The sequence below is a fragment of the Trichosurus vulpecula genome, chromosome 1, assembly GCF_011100635.1.
Source record: "Trichosurus vulpecula isolate mTriVul1 chromosome 1, mTriVul1.pri, whole genome shotgun sequence".
NCBI classification, from domain to species: domain Eukaryota; kingdom Metazoa; phylum Chordata; class Mammalia; order Diprotodontia; family Phalangeridae; genus Trichosurus; species Trichosurus vulpecula.
Window position 1 is genome coordinate 520,790,693 of NC_050573.1, and position 22,954 is coordinate 520,813,646.

General features: G+C 40.2%; 1 protein-coding gene across 1 annotated transcript in view; it reads left to right on the forward strand.

Annotated features, from left to right (window-relative positions):
* GABBR2 (gamma-aminobutyric acid type B receptor subunit 2) overlaps positions 1-22,954 on the forward strand; it is an 850,065-nt gene that overhangs the window by 696,469 nt on the left and 130,642 nt on the right. The window contains exon 12 of the mRNA XM_036741052.1: positions 192-299. Within this exon, the coding sequence (XP_036596947.1) occupies positions 192-299 (108 nt within the window). The remainder of the gene's footprint in view (positions 1-191; positions 300-22,954) is intronic.

Consider the following 22,954-nt stretch of genomic DNA (forward strand, 5'->3'; position numbering starts at 1 on the left):
AAGCACTTATTAAATGATTGTTATGTGCCAAGCAGCAGGTTCAAAGCAATGGGGATTCAGAAGAAAGGCACAAACAGCCCCTTCCTCCAAGGAGCTCACATTCTAATGAGGGAGACAACATGCGAATAACTACATGCCTACGTACAGTACAGGGAAAAGATGTTAAGTTCTGTCTTCTTTTGGATTTTTAGGTCCGAACCTGGATTCTCACGGTGGGCTACACGACTGCATTTGGAGCAATGTTTGCAAAAACATGGAGGGTCCATGCCATCTTCAAAAATGTTAAGATGAAAAAGAAGGTAATTCCTACCTAGTTCTCTGAAACAGCAATGACAGATTCCACATCCATGTGAACATAGGTTGGGTGTTTGCCACGGATTGTCTTTTATTCCCTTTTTAAAGTCTCCAAAGAGCTGAAGCAAATTTCACAGGTGGTTAGCACCACCTTTATAATTGGGTCATGTGAAAGACTAGCATCACTGGGCACTGTCACCCACTGGTATGCATTTGGTGGCCAGTACTCATTATGGGGTGAAAAAGGGTGGGCTTGTGACTGTGGTATTCATACCATTTAGTCCCAAGTCAGTCAGTCAACAAGCATATATTAAGTGCTTACTGTATGCATGTCAGGCTCTGTGCTAAGTGCTAGGGATACAATGAAAAGTAAAAATCAGTCCCTGCCTTCCAGAAGATCACATTCAAATGGAGGAGCTCACATTTCAAAATAGAGGAGCTCACAGTCCACACTCCGCAGCGTAGGTACCCTCAATGGTAGATTAAGACCCCTTTGATGCCCTAAACACCTGTATTAGATGATCTGACGCCCTCCCTATCCTGTTCCTCTAGTTCCCATACTATAAAAAAGAAGAAACATCTCCAGCCAGGTGGACAGAGATCCAAGCCGACTGCTTCACTTCCTGCTGACTCTTTGGGTTGCCCTAAATTCATGCCTGGTGGGCCTATCTTATAATGTGGCACCAACTTCTCCCTGAACAGTTAGGTTTGTCTGACAGAGATCTAAGTGAAGTCTCTTGGCCTAAAAGAGCTCAGCCCTAGTCATGAGCTCTGGACTTGGAGGGTCTAAAGTTGAAAAATATTAAAAATACAAGACGTCAGGGACAAGGTTAGGGCTAGAATTATGGAATTTTCAGTGAGTCAGCTGAATATGTGAGTACTTTCTTATAGACCCCACTGGGAAGTGAGGCTTAATAGTTTTCCATAACAAAGGGCATTTGTGGATTAATGGAAGCCCAAGAAGCCAGGGAATGTCCATCCCCCTGCACTGAGAACAACTTCCACTTGTAAATTTGATTAGTTTGCTGTACCTTGTCTAGATGTGCCTCCCACAGTTCGCCCACTAGCATTTCAGTAACAGGAAGGGAACTGGGGCCAGGAAGAGACAGAAGAGAAAGCAGGGAATAGACATATACCTTGAAAGAGTCCTGGCTCTGTGATTTTAGAAAAGCCACTTAAGTTCTCTGTTCCTTCATCTGTGAAATGAGGATAATGATACCGCCTGTCCCTACCTCACAAAGTTATTGTTCAGATCAAATGAGATGACCTATGGAGAGCACTTTGTAAATCTTAAAAAGCTGTATAAATGTAAGCTACAGTTATTATTATATAGTATAGCCAAAAGCCTTGGGTCAGCCCTGCCAGACCAGACCACTTAATAGATGTTAATGTTTCCTACAAGACGACCTTCAGGACCCACAGGGGTCTTCCCGATCCCTTCTCTCAGTCCCTTCATTTATTCTTTATGTTCTTGTCAGTATCCTCTTTTATTACTCTTCTAACAATTACTGTGGTGCTTTGCCCTCACCCTCTCCATTAAGAAGCCCCTTTGCTTTGGACCCATATGCCCTTGGGCGTAGCTAATACCTGGAAGAAGGACCAGACTCTTTTTCTCAAATTCTTTGGTTTTTATGGTCCCATCCCAGGGCCTTGGAGAAAAATTAATTAAAGCTTAGGTTTGGCTCATGTATAGGTCTCCTCAAAGGGAATAATAGAAAGGTACTCAGTGTACAATGTAAATCAGGTATGGGACAGATATTTATTTCCCACACTCAAAAGAAATGCTTAACACAAAAGGCTTCCAAAAGTGCACATCAACAAGACTTAAGCAATCAATGATAACATTAATAATAATTAATATAATGAAAATAAATATCATAATAAAATAATATTATACTCTCCCAGGAGACTGAGACTTAAACATCCAAATATGAAGCAGTTTCTGAGACTGCTTAATAGGCAATTATATTTCACCTCAGTTCATCACTGTCCAAACAAAAGAATCGGACCCAACTGAAAAACGACTGAACAACAGAAATAGTTTAGTTTTACAAAATATACTCATTCACATATGTCCTATTGAAACCTTTATTGGATGTTAGAGCTAGAAGAAGCCATAGAGATAATCTCATACACTCCACCCAAAGCACAGATATGACCACATCACTGCCCTACTCAAGAAACCCCAGTGGCTCTATCTTTCCTCTAGGATCAAGTACAAACTTTTCTGTTTGGTTTTTGAAACCCTTCACAGTCTGAATCCATCCTCCCTTTCCAATCTTATTGCATATTGTTTTCCTTCTTGCACACAATGTTCTGCCTGTCTCCTTTCTTCTCCATGTCTTTGCACTGACACAGAATCAGTGTCCTTCCTCCTCACCATAGCTTGATTCAAAGCTCAGATCAATTGCCACTCCCAACACATAGCTTTTCCTGATCCAAAATCCCAGCTGCTAGTATTATCCCCTAGAAATTACTTTCTTTATCTTTTATATTTAATTTTCTATGTATATGTTCCTAATGATGGAAGAAAAGCTTCTTTAGGACAGGAACAATTTTATTTTTCTTTGTAGCCTCAATCCCTGGCACAGAACCTGTACATTAATTAGTATGCACTTAATAAATGAATTAATGAATTTTACAGAGAAGGAAACTGAGTCTAAGAGGATAGCTACTTGCCCAAACTAATAGGAACAAAAGCTAGCATTTATATAGCACTTTAGGTTTACAAAGCACTTTACAAATATTATTTCATTTTATCCCAACAGCTTTGGGAGGTAAATGCTAATATTATTCCCATTTACATATAAGGAAAGTGAGGTTGAAAGAGGCTAAGCAGCTTGCCCAGGACTACACAGCTACTAAGTGTCTGAGGCAGAATTCAAATTCAGTTCTCCTCTGAGGCCAACACTCCGCCCACTGTTCCAGCTAGCTGACTCTAAGGTCACATGGCTTCTAAGTGGCAGAACCAGAACTTTTACCACCAAACCTCTGCCCTGCATCAAGCTTTACTCTCATTTTTATTTGTCCACAACAATCTGGAGGAATTCTAAAGGAATAAATTTTTTTTTCTAAGAGTCTAAACAGCCACTGAACAGAACTTTTGAAATGTTGGCCTCATGGTTCTCCATCTTGATCCAGATGCCACTGGTGTTTGGTGCCACCCATTATTTTGAGTAACAAGTATAAAACTGAGACTTTTCCATTAGCTCTAAGGGCAGTATATGAGATGTTCCTCCCTCCCTCTGGTTATCATGCTATCCTTGGAGTCCTGTCCCTCAGCTATCTACAAACCCAACAGGGTGACCATTGGACTTACAAGCTCCTACTTCCCCCTTTTTTTACTGCAGCCACTGATGCCACACCCTGCTGCCCACTGGTGCCTGTTTTAGCTTCATTTATTCTTCAGGCATTTCTTGAGCACTGTACCAGACAATGTCAGGTCCATTAAGGTGGTCATGAGGTATCAAGTCACCCCAAACCCCAACACCAATCACAACACTGATTTTAAGATTCTCATGGGAAATTTCTTCCTGGTAGGTCAAAATTTCCTTACCAGCTCTATATTTATGGTTATTAGCAGTGATATCACTCCTGCACATTATTGATTTTCAGTCTTTCTGGTGTATTATGAAAGAAATTATTTAGCTAGCCTAGAAAGAAATAATCCTTGACAGAGGAATGTTTTCATATACACTACAATTCTACCAGCCCTTCCCAAGGGAGCCCTAGATAATTCTGGAAAATGGAGCACTGCCCTTCCTGCCCAGCTTGGCCATTCCCATCAAAGTCAATGGAATCTCTGAGCATGTGCTTGGCCCAAGTGTTCTGTGGCATGGGAGCAACATGGCATTACCTTTCATGGGCATTCTAGGAAGACTTTGGGCTCAGCTTACTTTTATAATCCTGAACCTATGATTTCAAAAGTATAAGGAAGCGCCAGTGTGGAAACACCCTCTACCAATGTAAATTAGGCAAATCAGCTCTAATTTATGGACTTAGAAAATTGCCTTGACGCAAAGAGATTAAGCCGTTTCCCCATGCTCACCAGCTAGTATGTGTCAGAGGCAGGATTTGAACCCAGGTCTTCCTGACTCTGAGGCTGGCTCCTCTATCTGGCAGCCTATGCCGCCTCTCTTGAACTTTTTATAAAGGAAAGATTTATCAGTGATGCATGTTGTGTGAAGGTGGGGGGAAAAACACTTCATCATAATCCAATTCAGGACCTTTTTTTCATTATTTTAGTTATGCATAGATAGGTGAGTGTGTTTTTTATGCTACTTAATATACAAATGAAGAAATACTTTTACAACCTTGGGCAAATCATGTAACTTTTGTGAACCTTAACCACAAAGTTTGACAGATAGTAAGTACTTAACAAGTACCTTTTCATTCATTCATTCAAGATACAATTCAAACAAAAGCTTGAACTAAGAGCCCAGGTCTAATATGAACAAGTTTTCAATTTTTCTCTTTTAAAAAATCCACTTGAGCTCCTTTGTAATCCCTTCTTCCAGGGAGGCTGAGACTTGTGAATTACTTTAGTTTGGGAGTTCTGAGCTGCAACGCACTGAGCCAATTGGGTGTCTGGACTAAATCTGGCACCAGTATGATGAGCCCCTGAGCATGGGAGGCCAGGAGGCTTCTCAAGAAGGGGCAAACTACCCCAGATTGGAAATGAAGTAGGTCAAAGCTCCCATGCCCATTAATGGTTGGATTGGTACCATTAATGGCTACTGCACTTTGGGCCTGGATAAGATAGGGAGACCCCAGTCTATAAAATAAAATAATAAAATAAGGTAAAATACTAAAAATCTGATTGAAGGACACAACACGGTGGGTGTGGGAGAGGGAAGAAATTAGAATCTTGCCACCCTAGCTGTTACCAGCATCACTTGGACAATGCAGGTCCTGTGGAAAATAGATTGCTTATCTAACAGCTCCAAAGCATTTGCCTTCTGAGAAAAGACTAAACCACAAGGTAGCACTGTGCTGAGAGAGACTGTGTAGGGCCCTATTGGAGAACCAGAGATTCAACTGGAATTTCAAAGCATGGCCCTTCTGGCACCCCCAAATTCAATTCCCTCTAAGGAAAACATTAGCTATTATGATTGCTGTATGTGTTTTCATCTGGAGCTGTTTGGGTCTTCTGAGTTTTCTATGGAGTGAAACAAAAAGTATGACTATTGGAGAAAGGAGGGGGTCACCCACATGACAGCAGCAGCAGGAGAACAGCCAAATACCTTGCAAGTAGGGATCATTTAATCCTTTGTACTTAACCTTGGGCCTGGAAGTAGACACTAAGCACATCTTTCATTAAGTACATAGTAGGTACTTAATAAATGCTTGTTGCTAGATCGATTGAGACTCTTGCCAGCATTCTCAGGTCCGAAAGAAAAACACAGGACATGGATATGAATTCTCTTTAGTCCGCAGGTATGGGTATTTCTTTTAGACAAGCATGTTAGGAAATAGGGTATGAAGTGAAAAAATTGAGGGAATCGATAAATTGTTATAACTTAGATACAAAGTATCTAAAACTACAAGATTAAAAATTAAGAGAAACATATTGATGGTTTTTTTTTTATTTTAAAAGAGAGTTCATACATCACTTGACAGAACGCAAAGCAGACCAGCCCCCAACTGAAGCCTGTTATAAGAACATTGTCAGTCTCATGGTGGGGCCAGAAGCCAGATTTCAAGGGACTGAGACGTGAGCAGAAGGCCTCGATTGCTCATAAGCATAACAGGCATAGACACACCATTAAATCATTAGACACAGATCCTTGATACATTGATTAGTGTGAAAAAGGACAGGTTATCCTTTGAAACTGGAGCAAAAGAGGAGAGAGTGGTGAGATGGTGTTGAGAGGATCTGAAGTATAGGATTGGGGAGGAGAGAGAGCTCAGATAGATTGCCTCAAATTTTTTATTGGAATTCCCCTGCTGAGAGGATACGTTTGCATGGCGGCAGAGGATGGCTTAAACAACTTCAATGATTTGCGAAACTCTAGCAACAGGAATATCTGTCCAACAGGGAAAATATATGGTTCCTGTTGGACTATCTTTCTGGACTGGCTGTGAAGTGGGCAACACCATATATTACCAAAGACAGCCCCTGCTGGAACAGTATGACAACTTTCTGAAGTCCTGGCAGGTCTTCCTAATCCCCGCCAGCAACAGCAAACCCACCAAAAAGTCTGGAGGCTCCAAAAAGAGACAGGGGAGGGGGAGGTGGCTTGAAATATAGAAATGGATTCTAGGCACTAAGCCAAGGCGTGCTTTGGAACGAGCCAGCATTGATGGACCAGCTCCAGGGGGGACTGACTGGCTGATGCCCTTCAAGATGAACCAGACTGTGCAAAGGTGTCTATGTCCTTGTCTGAGCTGATTCGATAATGCTTATGGATCAAGGGCTCACTGCAGCCCAGCTCGGCCTAAGTCCAACCTCCCCTGCTTCTTACTCTATACCCAGTAAACTGGATACCTCCAACCTCTTCTACTAGACTAATCCATGCTGTGCTGGGAGGAACATGATCTTGGATGACCATCAGGAGACATGAAATAAAAAATAATAATAATAGACATTTATGTAGCACTTTAAAGTTTGAAAAACACTTTACCTACATTATCTAACTTGGACCCCTCCCCCAACTATGAAGTAGAAATACATTAGAGGAATTATTTTGTTCATTTTACAGGTGAGGCAACTGAGTCTCAGAGGTTAGAGAATTTTCCCAGGGTTATCTAACTAGCAGGTGTCAAAGGCAGGATTCTACTTCATCTACCATCCTCACTAGCTATTGTCCTATATATTGTGCTTTTCAACTCATCGATCAATTAATCAGTAAGCATTTATTAAGCACAGTGGTACACTAGTCTAGTCACTGGGGATACAAGTGCAAAACACGGAGCAATCATCAAATGAATCAATACTTTTGCAATGAGCTTCCATTCTAGTGGGGGAGGAGTATTTATAAAGAGTATTCCTTTGATTGGGAAGAGATCATATTATAGGATGTTTCTACTGGCAGAAAGTGATAAAGGAAGCACAGAAAATCTGCGCCATCCTCTAATATAGCAGTTCTCAAACTTTTTGTACCCAGAGTCCCCTTACACTCTTAAAAATCAAGGACTCCTCAAAAAAAAATTTGTTCATGTAGGTTATATCTATCACTAGTTGTTTGGTTGTTTCAGTCATGTCTGACTCTTCGTGAGGCCATTTGGGGTTTTCTTGGCAAGGATACTGGAGTGGTTTGCCATTTCCTTTTCCAGCTCATTTTACAGATGAGGAAACTGAGGCAAAACAGGTGAAGTGACTCACCCAGGGTCACACAGCTAGTAAGTGTCTGAGGCTGGATTTGAACTCAGGAAGATGAGTCTTCTTGACTCCAAGCCTCAGCACTCTATTCCCCGCACCACCTAGCTGCCCTGGTATTTACCATTAGAAATTAAAATGTCTTAGAATTATTATGAAATAGTTTTGACCTCATGGTCCCCAAGCCATACTTTGAGAACAACTACTGTAGTAAAAGGTCCCAGAAAACCCAAAGAATTTCTGGGATTTGAAGGCAGTTACAGTCCACCCTAAAGAATGAATCATAGTTAGACTTGTAGAGTTGGAAGGCATGGCCAATATCAGCTAGTCTAATAGCTACCTGAAGTATAAAGCCCTTCTACCACACCAGACATATGGTCATCTGATTTCAACTTGATTTTTTAAATGACATGAGCCTCACTACTTTATGAAGCAATCCATTCCATTCTGGGGCAGTTCTGATTGTTAAGATTTTTCTTTCATTGAATTTAATTTCTCTCTGCAGCTTCTACCCACAAGTAGTGGTTCTGCCCACCGTAGGTCAAGAAGGGCACGTTGAATCTTTCTCCCCCATGACACACCAATGTCTTCTCTCCCCACACCCCCAACTCCCTCACCTCGCCCAGTTTTATCTTCACAAGCCCCAACTCCTCTAACTTCATGGGTTTATTAAATTTCCCTTCCTTCTAATTTCTTTTTATTTTACTACTATAGCCAGTGAAAAAACACGTGTAGGGAAAGAAGCTAGACAGCAAGATGTAGCCAGTGGTGCAAGTTGTAGCATACAGTTCACATTCACAGCACTGGTCAAGGAACATCTGAAAAAAGCACATGAATTTGATCAGGGTATAGAGTGATAGAAGTGAAGTCAGGAAGACTTGAGTTCAAATCCTGCCACAGACATGTATTAGCAGTGTGACCCTGAACAAGTCATTTGACCTCTATCTGCCTCCGTTTCTTCCTCTATATAGCGGGGATGATAATAATATCTACCTCACATGGTTGTTGTGAGGACCAAATGAGATAAAGTGTATAAAGTGCTTCACAAACTTTTAAAGCACTATAAAAGTCAGCTATTATTATTGTTATTAATATTATCACTCTAATACCATTCTCAACTATTTTGAGGAAGTTCAGATAGAAATAGTCTAAGAACAAGTTCCTCTCTTGTTATTCTTTCATGTGTATGTTCTGCAGATTTTTGCACTGGTGGATAAAATGCTTTTTGAAATTGAATAAGAGTTTTGGGAAAGAAACAAGAATTTGCAAGCATTTACTCTGTCCTAGGCACTGTGCTAAGTAGTGTGGATGCAAATACATGAAAAAAAGAGAGCCCCTGCTCTTAAGTACTTACATTCTAATAATGGAAGACAACACACAAAAAGGAAAAAATGTAGGGGAGGGTATACCAAGGTAATATGTGTTTTTGAAATCTGGAAGTCTGGAACAGAGTCAGAAGAGGAACAAAGGTTGGCCTGTGCCTCTCCACAAAATGGAGCAGCCCCATTTGGCTCCAAGAGGCTTACAGTGGGATGTTCCATGTTGAGAAGGCCACATGTGTTTTTGAATGTTCCAGGGCAAAGAAGCTCAAGGAGATAAGGGAAGTTTCAGGATGAGACAGCACAGTTTGTAAGTCTAAGAGCCAGGAACAGGTCTGGGAGGAGAATGAATTTTACATGAGGATGTAAGCTCATCTTCTGTAGACTCATTGAAAGCATATTAGAGAAGTGCAGCTAGATGACACAGTGGATAGATCATAGATAAATAGATAAACAAGTGAATGAATGAATAGATGAATAAATAAGAAAACATCTCAGAGATAACTCCAGTAGGAGACAGGCTGACAAGGATAACATGTACCTCATCCTGTTCTCTAAGGTTTTAATTTCTTCTGATAGGTCTCTATATTTTGAAAGCTTTTCATTGAATGAATGGGAATGTAAATCTGAAATAGCCCTAGTAAATTATGAGTATTAAGTACAGCAATGTCTATGAAAAATGTTGTTCATAAATTTTTGCGGATCCATGTTAGGTCTGGATGGTGCTAGGGAACAGTTTTGTTTGTTGGTGCCTAATTCCTGTAGAGTTTATATCCTGAATTCTCAAGGATATTGTGGGGTTTGTAAGGTAATGTGGAGATTTCTTCTCTAGTTAGTTTGCAGAGATAGAGAACTTCTGCTATATAATTCTAGCCACCCAATATTGTCTTTCTAGATATCCAGTAGGTGCTAAATTTTTTGTCACCTGCACTATGTTCCACAGTTTCTACCACATAATTCATAATCTGAATCAATCAATATCTCTGGACTCTAAAAATATGCTGTCATCGAGGTTGGCAATGACCTACCTGATCCTAAACTACTATCTCTCATAAACCCTTTTACTGTTGTAAACAGACATCCCACCCCATGATTCAGTCATTTGTTTGATGCTTCTTGGTCATCATATTGTTGGTTGAGTTCCTGGGGACATTTCCTTTTGATTTCACAATTCTTATGTTATTTATCACTATTGTGGTTATTATTAGCCTTATTATAAAATGAAGGGGATAGACTAGATTATATTCAAGGTCCTCTTCTGCTCTCACATTCTATGATTCAACATCCACATATCAAAGCAAGACATGAACCAAGGGGGAATAAGAATTAATATAAAGCCCTCCATCTACACAGATGGCCACCTCGATGCTCCTTCTCCACTTTCACCCCCACCCAGTACATATTGAACATATGCTTTGAGAGTTATTGGTTTTCCCACTAGTCAGGATGAATCTCACTGAGCAGACACGCTTTCCCACCTCTTTCCCCTTGTGAACATTTGCAAGAGAGCTATCTGGGGATGTTATCAGTTTCAGCAGCATCTGTACAATGTTAATCAATGAAAAAGTGACTATAAAGATCAGAGCAGAAATGCGTTACCCCACAGAGTGGCCCACAATGACCTATACATCAGGACACAAGCCCACAACCACAACAATGAAAGAAAAGGAAGCAGCAAAAGTTCACAGTCACTCAGCTTGTTGTGAAAAAAGCAATGTCCCAAATGTAAAGAAAGTGACCTGGGAAGAGCTTCAAAGATCAGGGGAGTCCAATGTAGTGGAGGCAGCCTACTGTAGGAAAAGATGCTGAGTAGGTTAGGCAGCAGAGATAATAGACAAAAGAAGGACCTCCTGACTACTAAGCCAGATCACGGTGGGCCACAAGCAGCTGACCAGGCAGCCAAGACTCCATGAGAGGGGCCAATCATCCAGCCATTTGGAGAGAGCTGGAAACAATGAGCTGGAATTGATTCTGATCATTATGAGGGTTTCCTCAGTTCAGATTATGAACTCTACATAAACGAACCCAGGTAGAAGAGGCGACAATCTCTCCATTATCGCCATCACCAATATTAGTCTGAGTTTCCCAGTTCCCCTTCCATCTTTCTGTTCTATGGGCCCAGCACAAATCATGGGTAGGATGGTAATATAGCTAAGGTACCTGAGTCCTCCTAAGTCTTGCATTTAGAATTTTTTTTAAAAAAGTCAACTATGCATATAGGGGATGAGGGTGACATTACTAGACTACAGCTCAGTCGAGGAAGACCTGGTGGACCTTCAAGCTTAATAAGCCATTTGATATGGTGATCAAAAAAGATAATGAAACCTCGGGCAGCATTAGTACCCAAAACAATGGTAGTGATTGTCCTGTTGTGTTCTGCCCTGGTAGACCACATGTTGTATACTGTATTCAGTTCTGAGTTTTGTGCTTTAAAAGGACCATTGGTATGTTAGAACACAACCAGAGGTAGGATGATAAAGAGATACTATGCCATACGGGTACCAATTCAAGGAACCAGGGCTTCATAGGGAAGAGAAAGGCTTCAGAAAGTCGTAATAGCTATCCTCAAATATTTGGAGGACTGACCTATGAAAAGCATTAGAATTATTCTTCTTATCCCCAGAGGGGCAAATTAGAACCCATGAATAGAGTTCCTAAGAGACAGATTTCAACTCAATCTCAAAAAGCATTAAACTGTACAAAACAGAATGGGCTGCCTTTTGAGATCATTAGTTCCCTATCACTGACCTCTTGGCAGGGAAGTTGTAGAGGGGAGTAATCCATCAGGCAGATGTCATAGAATCATCAGATTCTATGATTCAGGAGCATTGTAATTTTTCAGCATTGACAAGGAATTCCACTTAGGTCAGGAGTAATCATTCAGAAATGTGAATTTCTTTTTTGTGTGATATGTTTTATGAGGTCAAGGTAATGACCTGCATGATCCGTAGTATAATTCACTACACAGATGAAGGATAGTTATTGGTGCCTCTCTCCAAAGGGACCACCAGAGGCTATAATAGCTTAATTAAGAGAAAATCGAGTACAGAATACACTAACTCTACCCACCAGTATATTTTAGAGCAGAAGGAAAGAAAGGATTCTAGCAAATACATAAAGCAGAAGTTGGGGGGAAAGAAAGGTCAGAATGAATTAGTAAAAATTCTTAATTATAGATCAGTTTTCAAGTAAATTTTATTACTTTTAAGTCTGTATTCAGAACACTTGCTTCTGGTAATGCCACCAGAAATTATATTGGCTATTTTGACTGGCATATCACAATGGTAACTTGTACTCAGTAGCACCTTACACACACTAGGCCCTTTCTAAATGGTTGCTGAATTAAATTGAACTACGCTGTTGAAAAACATCCATTCATTCTGTTGCTTAGGAGAAGTTCTTAGAGTACCTGGTTTTTAAAAAATATTTATTTATTTATTTTTAGTTTACAACATTCAGTTCCACGAGCTTTTGAGTTTTAAATTTTCTCCCCTTCCCTCCCCTCTCTCCTCCCCAAAACAGAGCATAATCTGATATAGGCTCTATGTATTAAATATATTTTCACATTAGTCATGTTGTAAATAAGAATTATAACCAATGGAATGAACCAATGGAATGCTAGAACATGACCAGAGGTAAGATGATGAAGAAATGTACACCATACTATATAGGTACCAATTCAAGGAACCAGGGGTTCATAGGGAAGAGAAGACTTCAGAAAGTCATAATAGCTATCTTCAAATATTTGAAGGACTGATATATGAAAGGCATTAGTGTTATTCTTCACAAGAAAGAAGAAACAAAACTAAGCAAAGCAAATAGTTTGCTTCGATCTGCATTCAAACACCATAATTCTTTCTCTGGATGTGGATCGCATTTTCCATCATGAGCCTTTTGGAGTTGTCTTAGAACCTTTCATTGCTGAGAAGAGCCAAGTTTATCAAAGTCAGTCATCACACAATATGCCTGTAACTGTGTAGTGTTCTCCTGGTTCTGCTCCCCTCACTCAGCATCAGTTCATATCAGTCTTTTCAGGTTTTTCTGAAGTCCTCCTGCTCATCATTTCTTATAGCACAATAGTATTCCACTATATTCATATACCACAACTTGTTCAGCCATTCCCGAGTACCCAGTTTTAATGTTAAATAAGACTGATTGAGAGGCAGTGTAGCAGAATAAACAGAAGCTGCTAGCCTTAATGTGAGGAAGACTTGGGCTGCAATCCCACCTCTAATACATACTAGCTTTGTGGCCATAAGTATGTTGCTTTTAGCATCTCAGAGCCCCCGGGAAACTAAAATGATGAGCCACTGATAAAATCAGACATTTAAATAGCACAACAAATATAATTGCTTATTTGACTGGGGTTTTCCATAATTCAGAATCATAGAATTTTTAAACTAGAAGGAATTCTGGAGATCATTTCATTTGACCCTCTCTTTTAACAAATGAGGAAACTGAGGCCCAGAGAGTTAATATGACATGTCCAAGATCATCTGGCCAGTTAGTAGCAGTACTGAGGATGCCTTCATCCTTTCCTCAGCTCACAGTATTTCTCAGAATAGGATTATAGGGTTGTAGATTTTGAAGTTGGAAGCGGGGCAGCTAGGTGGTGCAGTGGATAGAACACTGGAACTGGAGAATGGAGGACCTGAGTTCAAATTTGGCCTCCGACATTTACTGGTTGTGTGACCCTGTGCAAGTCACATAACCCTGATGGCCTCAAAAAAAAGAGTTGGAAGGGAACCCTAGAGGCCACTGAGTCCAACCTCCTCATTTTTGCAATTGAGGCATAGAAAAATTCAGTGACTTTTCTAGGGTCACATAGCTACCGAGGTCTATATTGGGGTTCACAGCCAGGTCTTTCCGACCACAGGTCCTATTTCCTATCCACCACACCATGTTCCCCCTCATTGGTTACTGCCCCTAGTTGTTGGAAGAACCTGAAGGCATACCTGATGTGTCCCCTCTCCAAATCAAACGCTTTTTTCTACTGCTGAACTTTATATTTCAGAGGCTGGTACACCACAAGTTGTTTATTTTCTCCTCATTGCTGGGCCTGTAATTAATTAAACTGTCATGATGTAAGCAGTTACTTGGCCTCCAGATTCTATCCAGGCAGCTCTCTACCTGTGATCATCTTAATGGCAGGTTATACTTTTAACTGTCTACTTACAGTTCTCCCAAGGAAGATTCCTATTTGCCCTTCTAAGTTACCAGGTCATGTCCCTGTGTCCTCTTTACCTTGTGGCAAGCAGAGAATGGGGGGCAGGGGGTGGGGAGGAAGATAACCAGGACAGGACAAGGTTTTCCTCTATTTCACTTGCTCCTGCCTGGCTTTCAGTCCCTTGAAGGCAACTAGGCGGTGTAGTGGGCAAATGTACTGGACCTGAAGTCAGAAAGACTCAAGTTCAAATCCCACCTCAGACATTTATTGGCTATGTGACCCTAAGCAAGTTGCTGAACCTCTCTTACTCTCCATTTTCTCATCTGTAAAACTGGGATAATAATAGCACCTACCTCACAAGGTTGTCCTGGGGATCAATAAGATAGCATATATATGTTTTTGTTTAATCATCCAGTCATGTCTGACTCTTCCTGACCCACGGGCCATAGCACATCAATACTGTCCATGAGGTTTTCTTGGCAAAAATACTTGAACGGTTTACCATTTTCCTCTCGAGTAGTTTAAGGCAAACAGTTTAAGTGACTTGCCCAGGGTCACACAGATAGTAAGTGTCTGAGGCTAGATTTGAACTCAGGTCTTTTCAGCTCCAGGCCCAGCACACTATCCATTGAGCTATTTTTAGCTGCCTAGCTTTGCTTTGCAAACCTTAAAGTGTTATGTTAATGCTAGTTTTTGTTATCACCACCACCACCACCATCATCACCATCACCATCACCATCATCACCATCACCATCACCATCATCACCATCACCATCACCATCATCACCATCACCACCACCACCACCATCATCATTATCATCATTATAGCCAGGGACTCCTAGAGTAACACTCTAATTTGCAATAAAACTAAACATTTTTTGTAACAGATTTTGGACACAAGCTTCTAACACAATGGCTTCTTAAGGGAAAGTCTCCCTCATCACTTCCACTAACTTAACTTTCAGAAATAAACATTTAAGTATAATTAAACAAAAATATATTGAAGCTATTCTACAGTATGGATTACAAGGTACTTCTAAAGTTCTCAAAATAAGTCCGTCACCTTAAGTACTTTGAACACTCCTACCTTGTTTGAATTTACACTATTATTTTGCACTAAGAAAGAATTTGCTAAGCAAAAATAAACCCAATCTCTGTTCCAATTATCACAGATTTCCCATTGGTGAGGTGCAAATCAGTGATTTGCTGTATGTGGAAATATTGTATCAGTCATAGATTAAGTACCTTAGAGATCTTCAAGTCCAATAGATGATCATCATTTATAGATGATGAAATAGAGGCATAGAGAGGTTAGGTGATTCATCTAAGGTCACACACCTAACAAGTTATCTGAGGCAGGATATGAGCCCAGTTCTTCTTGACTCCAAATCCTGCCCCTTATCTACTATGTGATACCAGGGTAATAATTTTATAATAATTATTTTCTTGAAAATCAGTTCATTCTCCATACACCTTTAAAAAAAGATGCCTGAGTCTCATTTAAGAGGATAGGAGGGTGACTAGGTGAGCAGACAGGAATATCAATCTTCTGGTGCTGGAAATTGAACCCATACTCTTTAATGCCATATCAAATACTTGTTCAACTGCTTCTCTTACTACATCACAGCAAAAAGGGCACTAGATTTGGAGTCACAGTCTGAGGATTCAAATCCTGACTCTGCTACTTACCAACTGCATAATTCCAGACAAATCTTTCCACCTCTTAGGTCTCAGTTTCCTCATCCATTTCTTCTTGAGGTCATTACTTCTTCCATCACTAAACTCTTGGCAGGGAAATTATACAGAGGATTTATCCATCAGGCAGATGTCTTCTGAAGTCCTAGGAGTCTATAATTTAGAAACAGTGTGATTTTTTCTAGCGTAGACAAAAAAATCCACTTAGAGGAGTAATAACAGGGTTGTAATGAGATCCGTGAGATAACATATATGTTTTTGTTTTGTCATCCAGTCATGTGTGACTCTTTATGACCCTCATAACACATCAGTACTGTCCATGGGGTTTTCCTGGCAAAGATACCGGAACAGTTTCTCATTTCCCTCTCTACCATTTAAATAGCAATGACTAGATTGCCTCTATAATCCCTTCCAACTCTGTATCTTGAATCTCAGTGCTGTAGATCTAGAGTTGGTCCTTTGATTGTGATATGAATGAGCACATTGAAGAGTGTTCTAAGGGATTTTAGGAAGAAAGGGTCACTTCTAGGAGAGAGGGCTCAGGAAAGACTTCATGGTGGAGGCTCAACCTCGAAGGAAGAGGTTTTTATTAGGCAAAGGTGTTTCTGGCATGAGCAAGACAAAAATTGGAAAGAAATGAGGATACACAAAGAGGGAAAGAAAATAATGTGAGATAAGACCAGAGGGCATATGTCATGACAAGGAATTTTGTATTTGCTAGGCAATAGTCACTGAAAAATTGTGTATTTATACCTGCTGATTAGAAAAATTACTCTGTAAGCACTGTGCAAGGTGAATTAGAGAGGACAAATGAAAAGAAAAACTCATTTAGGAGTCTGTAATAGTAAGCCAGTTGAGAAATTTATAGACAACGTTCTATACAGGTAAGCATCCTTAAATGACTAAGCTGAATATGTCCATATCTATGAAGTCTTTGGTATGAGAAAAGCCTCTTTAATGGGACATGAATTTACTTTAGATACATCTTCTGGGTATGGATGACCCCACCTGTAGTTTCTGTTCTATGCACACTGACCTGTGTCTCATCCACTTTCCCTATACCTGCAGTCCTAAATCCTGAAGCTGCATCCTATTTAGGCAGAAAATATAAAATAAAACAGACGACAAAGAGCCATTATCTAAGGATTAGGTTCACTAAGGTGTGGTCTGCTCTCTCTCCTTTTTAAATGGCCTAGACTTCCCTTCCTCCCCTGATTCCCTCTTCCCGCTGTCCTGATCTACCAGACCTGCACTTTCCTCTGGATCACGGTTGCAATCCTTCAGTCTCTGGGTGCTTAAACCTTCTGCTTGCACAGACCCCAACCCATGCCTTAGTCTCTTGCTCCTCAGTCCTTCACTTGTATAAGACCCTGGTATCTCTCCTAATCCTAAATGGCTACTTGCCAATCACAGTTCTACTGCTTTTGACGCCATGGCATGACAATAAACATATCAGTGGGAAGTTGAGGGACTTAATTTCTTCAAGAAAGATACTCTGAAGTTCTGAGTTTTTGAGTTCATGTAGAAAGAGTTGCACCTGTTAGGTGCAACATCTGGACTCTCAAAACCTATCCTTAGGGTACTAGGGCATTCTCAGAATTGTGCTTTGTTATCAATATGCCCTGATTGTCATCACAAACTTTTATTTATTTGTTTGTTTGTTTGTTTGTTTTTAGTTTGCAACATTCACTTTTATAACATTTTGAGTTTTAAATTTTTCCCCCTCCCTCTCTTCTCTTCCCCTCCCCTCCCCTCTCCCCAAGACAGCATCCAATCTGATACAGGTCATATATGTACAATCATAGTAAACCTATTTCCACATTAGTCATGTTGCAAAAGAAGAATCAGAACAAAAGGGAAAAACCATGAGAGAGAAAAAACAAAAAAGAGAAAACAGTATGCTTCACTCTGCATTCAGATAGTTCTTTCTCTGGATGTCATCACAAGCAATATCACAAACTCCTTTACCAGAATACAGCCTTGTCATATGGAGAATGTCTTCAATTCTTCTATGAGACATAAGATGCCAGGAGAAGGAATGTGCACACACACACACACACGTACACACACACACATACACACACTACCCTATTGCTTAACATAGTGATGTCAAACTCAAACAGAAAGGAAGGGTGCCACTAAACTATACATAAGGATTCTTGGTTGTTGTTGTTGTGTCATTTTCAGTCGTATCCAACTCTTCGTGTCCCCATCTGAGATTTTCTTAGCAAAGATACTGGAGTGGTTTGCCATTTCCTTCTCCAGTTCATTTTACAGATGAAGAACTAAGGTAAACAGTGTTAAGTGACTTGCCCAGGGTCACACAGCTAGTAAGTATCTGAAATCTCATTTGAACGCAGGAAGATGAGACTTCCTGACTACAGGCCCAGCAGTCTATCCTCTGCACCACCTAGCTGCCCTTATGAGGATTCTTACAGGTTATATCTTGACTTAGAAAACTACAAATTAACATTATGTTTTTTGTATTTTTTTTGCTTAAATATTTCTCAGTTACATTTTAGTCTGATTCTAGGACACTCAGGAATGATACAGTTTGTGAGCTGCCAATTGGCCCCATATTTGATAGCTCTGGTTTAGCAGACCAAAGAAGAGACAAAAAAAGACATGCCCATATAAGGGAAGCTTCTCCTCAGAAAACCCAATGTATCAAAACTCTTCCCATAACTCAGAGTTTCATCTGGGTTTTGGTGTCATTCTGTGAATCCAGACTACTGAAAAGCAGAAAAGTGGAGCAGCCTAATTAAATCTTCTGGGCTCAGTAACAGTCTTTCTTCCTCCTTAAGTATTCTTGATACTAACTCCTGTATGCTTTGGGGCACAGTGCAGCCCAGCTGTGGCAATTCTACTGCTATTTATGACTATCAGGGCCAACCCTACTGTTTTGTGTCAATCTCTGACCATGGTCCTGACAATGCCCTCAATACATGTGTACCATAGCCTTTTTAAAAATTTATAGTGATGAGAATATAGGCATATAGGTTTGTGAATAGTGTTATCTGTTGTCTGTTGTTGTGTTGTTGTTTTAAAAATCATCTGTGATTTTCTTTCCCCAATTGTTTGGTATCTTTCCAATTTCATGAAAGCAATACTGCAGTGTTTTCAAAACTGTGTTACTTCCAGCACAGACTTCTACTGTAAAATATTTGTATGGTCCAGCCATACTTCTTGAATTCAGTCTAAGTGCTTTTTATGCCTTCTCATTTAGCATATTGGGCACTAAGGTGTTCAAGTTCAAATTCAGTGGTTCCACTATCATGATAACAAGTATCTTCAAAAATATATTATTTTCTGTTAATTCTTGTCCTCTTTCCAGTTTTATATATAAATGCCTTTGGAGTGATGTGGTTTACTTGTGTCTTTTTTTCCTAGCCTAATATTTCTCCCTTCAACATGCCCTTTCCTTCTACCTGGTATCCTCTCCTTTCTGCCCTGTCATTTGTCTGGAAGACTATCACCCACATCCCACATCTTGTTTCTGTAATCCTCTTATAAGAAAGAAATAGCGTAAAGGATTCTTTTTGGTGTAGACCTGTGATTTCATCACTGGGGAACTCTCAATATGGTAACTCCCTCTACTGATGCAGATCACCAATTTGTCTATAACTTACAATCTTAGAAAGTTTCTTAGAGAACTGAGAGGATGATTTGCCTATGTAAACTATAGTCTTCCTGATTCTAAAGCAGGGCCTCTATCCTCTACAACACATTTCTTCTAAGACATAAGAAATTATCATCTAAGAAATATATGATCAGGAAAGGATATGATCCAGTGATAACGTGGGAGTCAGATATAATAGAATATCAGCCCATCTGTTGCATTTGCACCAACAAGATGTTAGAAGACCTAAGCAGTGGCTGGGTAGATACTTCATTAGAAATTTTTTATAATGTAATGACCAAGAATCACACAAGATGAAAAGGTATGGATGGGTTGCAGTGTACCTCCTTGCATACTAGTTGAAAGGAGTGCCCAAATGAATGAAATAATGCTTCAATTCAAGTAGCAAAGTATATGGACAAGATGAAGCACGTCCTGAGAAGGGTAATTAGGATGATAAGAGGACTGTAAATTATGCCATAACAGGGATCAACTTGAAGCAATTGGAGATGTTTAGCTGGAAGAAGAGAAATTGTCATCATTATATCCTCTTAATTTTTATGTTTCATCAGTCACTGTGGCCAATAAATTCATCATAGTACTGAAACTCTCTGTACTTGGCTAGATTGTTCCTCAAAAAGCAAATGTAGAAAGTTTCTGGAACCATATTCAAAATCTGTCTCCTTGGTAGAACTTACCTGATGTTTGATCTGCTATCCGAGCCCTGGAGAATCCAACATTGACTCCATGTCCTAAAAAAGACATCATAGTAGGCTTTTTTGGAAAGTTTCTTTAAACATTTAGAGTTATCATGTGGAAGATGGATTAGATCTATTCTGCTTTGTCCTGGCATACAGCTAGGTGATGCAGTGAGTAAAATTCCGGGCCTGGAGTCAAAAAAGACGTGAGTTCAAATCCAACCTCAGATACTTACTAGCTACTTGACCCTAGGCAAGTCTTTTAACCCTGTTTGCCCCAGTTACCTTGTCTGTAAAATGAGCCAGAGAAGGAAATAACAAACCACTCCAGTGTCTTTGCCAAGAAAATCCCAAATGGGATCACTAAGAGTTAGACTCAACTGAACAACACAGAACTAGTATGGTAGGTAGAGGTTATAAGGAGGAAAGTTATTGTTTGATATAAGGAATAACTTCATAACAATTAGAACTGACCAAAAATACACTAGAGTATGAATTGCTAATTTATGAAGTTATGGAATGGGGCAGGCACACCTGGTTCTTTGAGTACTCACTGGGAAAGACCATGGTGGCAGCAGGAAGTGAGGCTTCAACTACACTTTAATAAGGCACAGAGGGTACAGGGGCGGACAGGCACAAAAACTGCAGGGATAAGTGATGAAAGATGGCTGAGCGAGTATAGAGGCAGATGGCATGAGAAGAGGGAGAGAGTGGTAGAGGAAGGCAAGCAGTGTAGGGAAGAGGATGAGAAGGGGGAGAAGCACAGAAAATCACTCATGTAGGTATGAATTAGAGTTGGAAGCACCTGGTAGTGTGGACCTGGATGGAAATTAAAGAAGGCTTGAGGAAAAGGAGTTTAAGGTCTCATTTTACAAGGCTTTTTGAGGGGATGGACTAAGTCTTGTCCATGCCACCTTGGGGTTAGTTCATTAACATATCCAAGTCATCCCAAAGTTATTGGTAAAACTTTAAAGTTAACATACCCACTTCATCTCAAAGTTATCAGTAACATTTAGTGTTCTGCTGGTCTTACTGTGGATGTCAAGAACTTATCTGAGACTTACATACAATAGGACCACAAGGCCCCTGACAGCAAAGCCTAGATGGCTTTAACCGATTTAGCACATATTGCTTGGATGTGATTTTTGGTTAATATAGGATACAATTTGTAAATCATGCTCCTCTGATCTTTGAGATGGTTTGTACATGATTCCCAGGTTCTCCTTTGCAATCTGACTTCCTACAATTGTTACTTTATACTGACTACTTATGAACTTACTTACTATAGTGACTAGAGGAAGAGAATGGTCAGAGGGACCAGAACAAGGTACAATTTTAACGCAAGCTGCCTCCATATGAAGTGAGTTACCTGTCAAAAGAGGTATTCAAACAAAGACTATATCAACCAACAAGCATTTACTAAATGTCTACTCTTTTCCATGCATTATACTAACATCTGGGAGTAAAACACAAAAATTAAATTGTTCTCACCCTCGAGGAGCTTACCTTCTCTACAAGGAGACAACATGTTCACATAGTTGCACAAAGAAAATTAATGTGAGGTTGTTTGGGGGGAAAGCACCGGCAATAAGGGGATCAGGAAAAGTCTCATACAAAGATGGTAACATTTGAGCCGAGTTTTGAAGGAAGCTAGAGATTCCAAGAAGTGGAAAGGAAAAGGGAATCTGTTTCAGTCATGCACAGCCTGGGCTGTGGTTGGGATTTGTCCTTTGTTCTAGAATAGGACCATGACATCAGGGAGACAATGACATAACTTGCAATTGACTTTACTTTGAGGGAGGGAGGGCTGTGCAACTGTCACCAGCCTCACTATCTCCTCCACAGCCATCTGGGTCCAGTAGCCATCAGGATGACTGGAGATGGCCCAGGATGCATTGGGAGGTCCTGGCCCCTTTTAAACTAAGGTCTTTTCAAGTTCTCACTTGAAGTGAGGTAACACCCATTCAGTAAATAGGCTTCTTTAAGAAGTGAGTGAAGGGATGGCCCCTTTAATCGAAAAAAAAAGACATTGGGGGGCAGAAAGGAGTGAGGTCTTAAGGAATAGCAAAAAGGCTAGTTTTGCTAGACCATAGGACATATGAAGCAGAAAAATCTAATAAGGCTGGAAAGGGGAATTAGAGTCAGGTTGTAAACAGCTTTAAATGCCAAGAGACTTTGTATTTTATTTCAGAGGTCATAGGAAACCACTGGAATTTATTAAGTAGTAGAAGGCATGATCAGACCTGTGCTTTAGGAATATCACTTTGGCATCTGAGTGGAAGATAAATTGGCAGAAGAGACTTGAGGCAGAGAGAGCATTTGGAGAACAATTGAAACCCGAGGGGTAATGAGGGCATGAACATGTGAGAGATGTTAGAGGGGTAGAATCAAGATTCAGCAACTGATTAGATAGAATCGGTTATGGTATGTTAGAGTTGTGAACCTGAGTTGGAAGGATGGTAAAACCCTGAAAAGAAATTTGGAAGCTCAGAAGTGACCTTGTGGGGGAAAGATAGAGTTCTATTTGGGGCATGTTGAGTTTGGGATGACTATAGGACATTCCATTTGAAATGTAGAATTGGCAGTTGGTGACGCAAGATTAGAATGCAGGTGAGAGTGGGGGACTAGCTAAATAGATCTGTGAGTCATCTGCATGAAGATGAGCTGATGAAGTCATCAAGAGCGAATATAGAGAAAGAAAAAAGGGCCCAAGACAGAGCCTTGACATGCACCCAATTAGGGTATATCAGAACATGGAAAGGCACAATCCAGCAACATTGACCACTTTTCTGAAATAATGAGGAAAGGATTCATGCTTACAGGATCTAATTAACCCAAGTAGCC